Source organism: Notothenia coriiceps, unplaced genomic scaffold (genome assembly GCF_000735185.1).
Source record: "Notothenia coriiceps isolate Sejong01 unplaced genomic scaffold, NC01 NC01_scaffold00035950, whole genome shotgun sequence".
Lineage (NCBI taxonomy): Eukaryota > Metazoa > Chordata > Actinopteri > Perciformes > Nototheniidae > Notothenia > Notothenia coriiceps.
In genome coordinates, this window is record NW_011368651.1 from 6,403 (window position 1) to 13,685 (window position 7,283).

Genomic DNA, 7,283 nt, shown 5'->3' on the forward strand with positions numbered 1-7,283 from the left:
GTCACTTAAGTATTTCTATTTTATGCTTTTTTAAACTTCTACTGAATTACATTTGAGAGGAAAATATTGAACATTTACTCCACTACATTCATTTGAACCTAAATAACTAGAAACTTCTAAAATATAAAACATGTTTTGCTGATGTGATGCCGTACTATACTATATTATTATAAAAGTGTTGTACAAGGTAAAATATATGTAAATTGGCTACAAATTGATGAACAGCATTAATACATAATTGCCAGCAATAGGATTGAAAATTATATTTAAAAAAGGATCTTTTAAAAAAAGATCTATGAGTGCTACTGTTTAATACTATATGTACATTTAATGATAATACTTAAATGTTTTTACTTAAGGACTTTTAATTGTAATTAGTGTTTCCATCTATTTTTACTTAAGAATCCCACTCCTTTTCTCAGCACTGCCTTGAGGATATACTTCTGTTTTATTGTGAAAGTGTTGAAATGTAACTCGTTTTCTGTCTGCAGAGACCCAGCTGTGTGGAGAAGGCGAGGCAAACACTCAAAGACCCCACCAATGTGACTTTGGATGAGTACATACCGGACAGATTCCTGTGTACTGGGGGGTCCACAGCATACAAGGACCCCATCACCTGTAAAGGTTTGGACTCTGCACTTACTGTATCTCTCTGCCACAGTTTGACCAACATGGGATTCACATTAACGTTGTCTCTTTTCTTTAAGGGGACTCTGGTGGATCCCTTTATCTGCAAAAAAGAAAGCGTTACTTTCAGGTCAATAAGAGGTTATTTCTTATCAAACAACTTGTTTTTTCCAATCCGAATCATATTATAGATGTTTTTCCTACTTTCATCTCCAGGTGGGAGTCGTGAGCTGGGGCACCACAAACATATGTGACGCAGGCCTCAGAGGGACCAGCGACAATCCGCCTCCCGATGCACGAGACTTTCACATCGACCTTTTCAAGATAATGCCGTGGCTGAAACAGCATCTGGGTCAAGAGATCCAGTTCCTGCCCGAGGTCGAACACCAATAATCCATCAGCTGAGAACCGCCAAGATTTACGCCAAAATAACGTAATGCAGTTTTCAAAATAGCTCACACAGGAATAAAGGACAATCGTAGAGAGTGCTATCAAGTGTTTTCCAAAGCTTTATTGTCAAACAGAAGACCGTTAATTCACTCAGAAGGACGTCCTTATCATACAGGATATAAAAAACAAACATTCCTCTTTTTAACACTGAATTATTTATATACTGAACATGTATAAAATATGCATGAAACTAGGCAGATATATCATATGGAAATATATCCGTACATTGATATAATAATGTCGATCAAACACTGATTTAATCCAAGTTTAGTTACCATTACAGGTCTTATATCATTGTTGTAGTTAGCCATTCAGATTGCATAATACTGTGAGCAATGACAATCAGCTCTGCACAAATCTCAGATCTCACACCTCAGCTGCTTCACTGGCTGTTATCTCTATTTTCGCTGTGGCAGGGAGAATGTGGAGGTCAAAGTTGTTAGAAGCCTATCCTCCAATCAGCCCTCAGAAAACTGCCTGAACAGGATTTCTGATTGGCTGTCTTTAAAGTTTGGCACAAAGTGGATCTGGAGGATCTCGGAGAATCCCTCGGAGAGAGCAGGAGCCAGAAAGTGTTTCCTGTCCAGAAAGAGATTCAGATCAGTACCAGAGCCACTAGCAGTACAACTATTACCAAGATTAAGTTTGTTTTTTCATAACAGGAAGCAAAGAAGAAGAATCTGTGTAGCATGCATTTAGCTAGATTTACTTAACCTCAGTGCTTTAGTTTTAAGCTTTTTTGCATAAGAAACGGATACGTTTATAGGAAACATCGTCAAGTGTCACTCACTTGAAGCTGTGGAAAATCATGTCATTGACCTTCATATGTTTGCTCTCTGATGGATTCATCTCTCGGAACTGAAAACAAAATGTGCATGAATAAAAACACTGGTGAACAAATACAGGATAAAGCAACCAAAGAGTGAAGAGTGAGTTTAGAGGAGAGTCATACTCTGTTGTTGTGTTTGGCTTGCTCCAGAGAGGCGGAGAAGTGGAAACAGCGACACAGCACTCCGGCTGCCTTGGCGACGTCCACATATCTGTCACACAAAACGTGAAAAGTGTTTCGACACAGATTAGGTTTAATGTGGGTTAGGATATGGGTTCAAATAAATGAAGAGGATTATCATTTAATCAAAAATATTGACAGAATGCAGCTTTAGTGGCCAGGATCATGACATGCAGTATTGAAAACGATCAATTTAAAAAAAAAAGACATTTCCTACAAGGTTTACATTTTAAACATTTTGAAAATGTGATGATTAGATAAACATTTTGACACTTCAGCTGTTTGGTATGACTATCATTTTTCAACAAAAAAGAAATGGGTTTGATTTGTTCTTTGTTATGAGATAAGGTGTATTGTTTCATGACCTACAATCTCTACTACCATCCCTGTTTTTGTGGTATCTCTGTTGGCTGAGATCCAATACTCGCTAACAAACCTAATTACTATCCCTGTTTTTTTTGTGCCTACATAATTTTTCTGTCCTTAGCTGACACAAATTGGGCTTGTGCTGTCCGCTGGTCCGTTCAAACTGGCTAAAAACTCAACTAATACTTACAGGGAGCTTGAATGCTTTTTGCCAAGAGTTTGGTCAATAATTGAGTTTCAGTTTTGCTTTACCGTTTGCGAGACTCCGGGTCTGGGTTGGTGTTGTCCACGACGACGCTGCGGCCCTCCTTCAGAGAACGCTCACATAATGTCACACAGCTCTGCCACGAACCGATCGTGTCCTGATACAAAGCATCAATAGTGCCGGGTCAGAACATGTCAGGGAAGACTAACAGAAGTGCCCACAGTATGGTATAAAACAACAGTACTCAAATGTGTCTAAACCGTGAGGCTCTCATCATTATTGCGATACAATCGTTAAAACAGTTACAAACTTGAGTATCAAATATGCCATCAGGGTAGGAAATAAACAAAGTAAACCAACAATAATATATGTAGAAAACCAGTGGTGAAAGAAGTATTCCTTACATTTGAGAAGCAAACATGACGCTTTTTCACACTACTAACTGAAAAGATCAAAATGGTTCCATTTAATTCATATAGGCTAATCATTAAAGATGCATTTGTTGGTCTATGAATTTATAAGACATTTGTTACAATATACACCTTGAAAATGTAGCACAGTAAAAGTATACATTGTAAAAGTATCTCAAATTTGTAGTTAAGTAAAAGTAAATGCACTTAGTGACTTATCACCACTGTATAAAAACGGATGCTCTGAACGCATTCAGTACTGGGGAAGAACAGGAGCCCTGTTTATTAAGATCCACTCACCCTGTTGACGTAAACATAGCCTTTGGGAACGACGTGGGTGTTGAAGAATGTGGATTTACCAGCTGTGCAACGAGGAAGCAGAGGAAAGAATATTAGATTTAACTGCTAGGAAACCTTGGTGGGAGGAGAGAACAGAAAAGGTGAAATATACACAACGCTTCTCCTCTTACATGCAGGGAAGCCCACCGCAACAATGACTTCTGTCTTGCTGGAGGTTAATGAGGCAGTCGGGGGGTCGTAGAGTCTCGCAGTGGAATCAATTGTCCTCTAAAAAGGTCCACGTGAAGAAACATTTTTAACAGAATCAGATCAAACCGACAAATGTAATGTCATAACTCAATTGTACTCACAGGGTCAAAGTGAGGCATGCTGTAGGGGGCGCTCTTCCATCCCAGGAAAAACTCCTCTGGGGTGTGAAACTGCAACCCAATGTTCAGAGCAAACTAGAAAACAAGAAGGAAGACTGTAGTGGGTACATAACGCTCACATTGTGTCAGTGGTGTGCAACATTTCCACATCAATGGGTCATAAGAAACATTGAGTCATAGTCATGTGCATGATGTTTTAATGACATTTAAGAAACAAACATAAAACATCATGGCAGTAGGAGGAAGAGGAGGAACTCCACAAAGCAGTAAACAATATATAAACTTACTATTCTGTCACTGCAGGAGAAATCCTTCTTCTTCCTCCCTGGAGCCCAGTTCTCCGGCCTACCTGCAGCATCTGTGCACAAAGGTAAAGTCATAAGCTGTGTGCATGTTTGGGATTTTCAAGTTGTTCATTCTTCATCATTTCTTGGCTTGGGGGATAGATTCAGATCTAGGCATCACATTGTCTGTCAAAGGGGACATAGTCTGCTCTTTTTCAGGTTTAGATTTGTATTTTGTGTCTCTACTGTGACATGTTGAAAAAGCTCTTTATTTTCCTCACACTGCCTGTGCTGCAGCACCTCTTTTCACCCTTTGTAGACCGTTTACATGCACACAAAAACCTATATACACCATACTAGAGGAAAGGGAAAACCCGAAAAGCACAATAGGGCCCCTTTAAGTGTAGTATTAGTATTAGGCCAATAACAGTGAACACAAAGTTATGTTTTGAAAACAAAAATAAATACTGTGAGTGTCCTTCTCTGTCATACCGTACCTAATAACTGGGAACACGTTTGGCAACCTTTAAGCATGGGATGTTTATCACCATGGCAACTTTACTTCACGCCCACCCTAACTCACCTCCCACATAAAAGGTCTGTGTCTTGTCAACAGTCACGCCATCATTCGCCTGAGTAGGAAACACAAGCAAAGACAAAGATCAGAAATAGACTATTGTCAAACCTGAAGATACAGCTCCGGGGCTAAAGGGCGGCTCCTATGACTCAGCTTAAATGAGTGTCCAGAAGTTTAGACTTTGCACAATGCAAACCGTCTCTGAGGTTTACTTCTGAAATAACATGGCAGGGTGTGTGTTCATGCGACTCCCAAACATTTACCTTGTCGCACAAGTGGTTCCACATTCCCATCACTGGTTTCCTGTATATACCAGAACCGGCTGCTACAAACACCTGAAACACAGACATTGTGGGGATACAATAACCTCTTTTTGTACAATATTAGGAAAAAGATTGCTTAATGAATTTAATTAACACACAACACGACCAACCTGCACAGGTAGCTGCAGCTTGGTGAGGATGTCCTCCACTTTAGACTTGAAGACTTCTGGTTTCAGTTTGCCTCTAGCAATGCCCATCTGGTTGGTGAAGAACACCACCTATAAAAACAAAGGCAGGGTAGACTAGGTACACTTTTGTTGCATATTTCACAGGTTATCATCTTCTAAACTGCACTATATTGTAATTGCAACTGTTGCGTCTTGACTCTCCTCACCTTGTATCCTTTCTTAAGCAGGCTGGCCAGCCTGGGCTGAATCTCAGGACACAAAATCCTGTAAATTAAATACATAAATAAATATGACAATCCATGATATGATGATGAGTAACTATTTCAAATAGTATATTAAGGAGTGCAGACATACCTCCAGTCATCTGGCGAAGTGGGAAAGACTTTACCAGACTTGGTAGTGATGATGCAACCATCTATGTCAAACCCAGCAATCTGGAGAAAGACAACGAGAGGAATGTTCCGCGATTACACTTCAGCTGCACCAGAAATCATATAAGGTGATATAAGTAAAACCTTATCAAGATCAGAAATTGGTTTATTGCCAAGTAGGTTGGTGTTTTGGTGCAGAAAATAATCAATTAAAATATGAAAAGGAAATTAAAAAAACACTGGAAAAAATATGTCGACAATAAAAAATGACCACAACATATATATTCAAATTGACAATTTGAATCAGGAAGTGAACAAATGTTTTTATAGTGGACATTTCTGTGTTTAAAAAACAACAGCTGTTAAGGTTTTATTACGTCACTTCCTGTGACTAAAGATGATGCTGTACTAAACTCAAAATGAATGTAACGACAGCTAATAATTATTTGTATTATTGATTAAAATAAGGAATATTTTTGGATTTTTAATATATAAGAAATATATGAATTGTACTGTCCAACCAACAGTCCAATAAGTTATTCAATTTACAATGATATAAATATATTTTGCTTAGCTTATTTGTGCAACCAATACATTAACAGACATATCGTTGATTGATCTACAGTGGCAGAACTAGCATTTGCTAAAATTGTGATTTGTATTCAATGGATGATTTTTAAGATAACATGACAAGAGTTTTTTTATTTAAATATTTCTGCAATATTTCCTATTTTATCAAAAGGGCCAACATTTTATTTGAAACAATAACATTGAAACATCAGGTTACTTACCACAACACTGTTTGATTTTCTGACCTTAGAAACTAAAGAAATACTAAATTTAAAAAAAAGCTCATTGCAAGAAGTCCCACCTTGTCACTTCCTGCGACACCAGCAGCAGTGTAGAGCATCAGATTGCCGATCTGCTGCCAGCTGCTCTTGAGACAGCCTTTCGAAGATGATGAAGATGATGAAGGCTGTGTGCTATTACTCCTCTCTGCTATTGACTTCTCTGCCCACGACTGCAGCTGCTTGAGCTTTTCATCAGCCATTCTCTCCTCCTCATCATCCTCTTCCTCATCTCTTCTTCGGCGTTTAACTTCAGGGCTGCCCCTCTCTGGACTCAGCTTTCTTTTAGACGACTAAACAGAAAAATAAATTAAAATACACTTATTTTCACCAGCTTGACTTCCATTTATTTTAGTAAACGTTATTTTTGCTGGAATAAGCAAACTAGGATACATGTGAAAAATACACTAAATGGATTTGAACACAGTGACAGAGGGGATACCTTCGTAGGAGATTTAGAACAGAAATCCTTTATACTGCGCTGGATATTTGGACTGGACTGTGCCTCTTTCTCTTGCCCGTTTCTTCCTCCTTTTGTCTTATCCGTGGCTTTAAGTCCTTTTCGTGATTCGTTGGCGGCTGATCCGTTTGGGCTCACAGAGTAGCGCAGTTTAAACGGGTACTTCTGATCTACCAGGAAGATGGTGCCTCCATGGGTAAGTTTACCTGACTGGCTTCGACCCAGCTTCTTATCATCCAAGAAACTGGGATTGGGACCCAGCTGTGAAAAGAAGGAAATTGAAATGTATGGACATTAAACTGGAGTCTTTGTCCAGATACTGTGAGGTTATAGTGCGGTGAGGTGAGCTGGCATAAGGCTTTCAGTCAAAATGACGAAGCTGACGCTTGTTGTGACAAATAATTACTCTCTCTCTCTCTCAGTTTTTTTGTCAATCATACGCGACTTGAGTTTAACATGTTAAATATGTGTCATAGGGGAGTTTGAGCTGTTTATGCTAGTTATCGCTATAATAGCTTGCAGGCACTGAAAAGTGTTACATTACTAGGGTTATTTTA

The 7,283-nt window shown here is 38.9% G+C and overlaps 2 protein-coding genes across 2 annotated transcripts in view; one reads left to right on the plus strand and one right to left on the minus strand.

Annotated features, from left to right (window-relative positions):
* The window catches only part of LOC104963320 (complement factor B-like), a 1,475-nt gene extending 357 nt beyond the window's left edge, over positions 1-1,118 (plus strand). Inside the window, exons 2-4 of the mRNA XM_010791895.1 lie at positions 492-624; positions 708-757; positions 844-1,118. Coding sequence (XP_010790197.1) covers positions 492-624; positions 708-757; positions 844-1,020 — 360 coding nt within the window. The 3' untranslated portion in view covers positions 1,021-1,118. The remainder of the gene's footprint in view (positions 1-491; positions 625-707; positions 758-843) is intronic.
* Positions 1,119-1,120: 2 nt separating this feature from the next.
* Positions 1,121-7,005, minus strand: pnkp (polynucleotide kinase 3'-phosphatase; the record flags this gene model as incomplete). Its single annotated transcript, XM_010791897.1, has 15 exons — positions 1,121-1,656; positions 1,868-1,935; positions 2,030-2,117; positions 2,705-2,814; positions 3,368-3,429; positions 3,538-3,634; positions 3,718-3,810; positions 4,023-4,093; positions 4,603-4,651; positions 4,860-4,931; positions 5,030-5,137; positions 5,254-5,311; positions 5,402-5,481; positions 6,290-6,559; positions 6,709-7,005. Coding segments are annotated over 15 exons (1,644 nt in total), but the record flags the coding sequence as incomplete, so codon positions are not given.
* Positions 7,006-7,283: the final 278 nt, after the last annotated feature.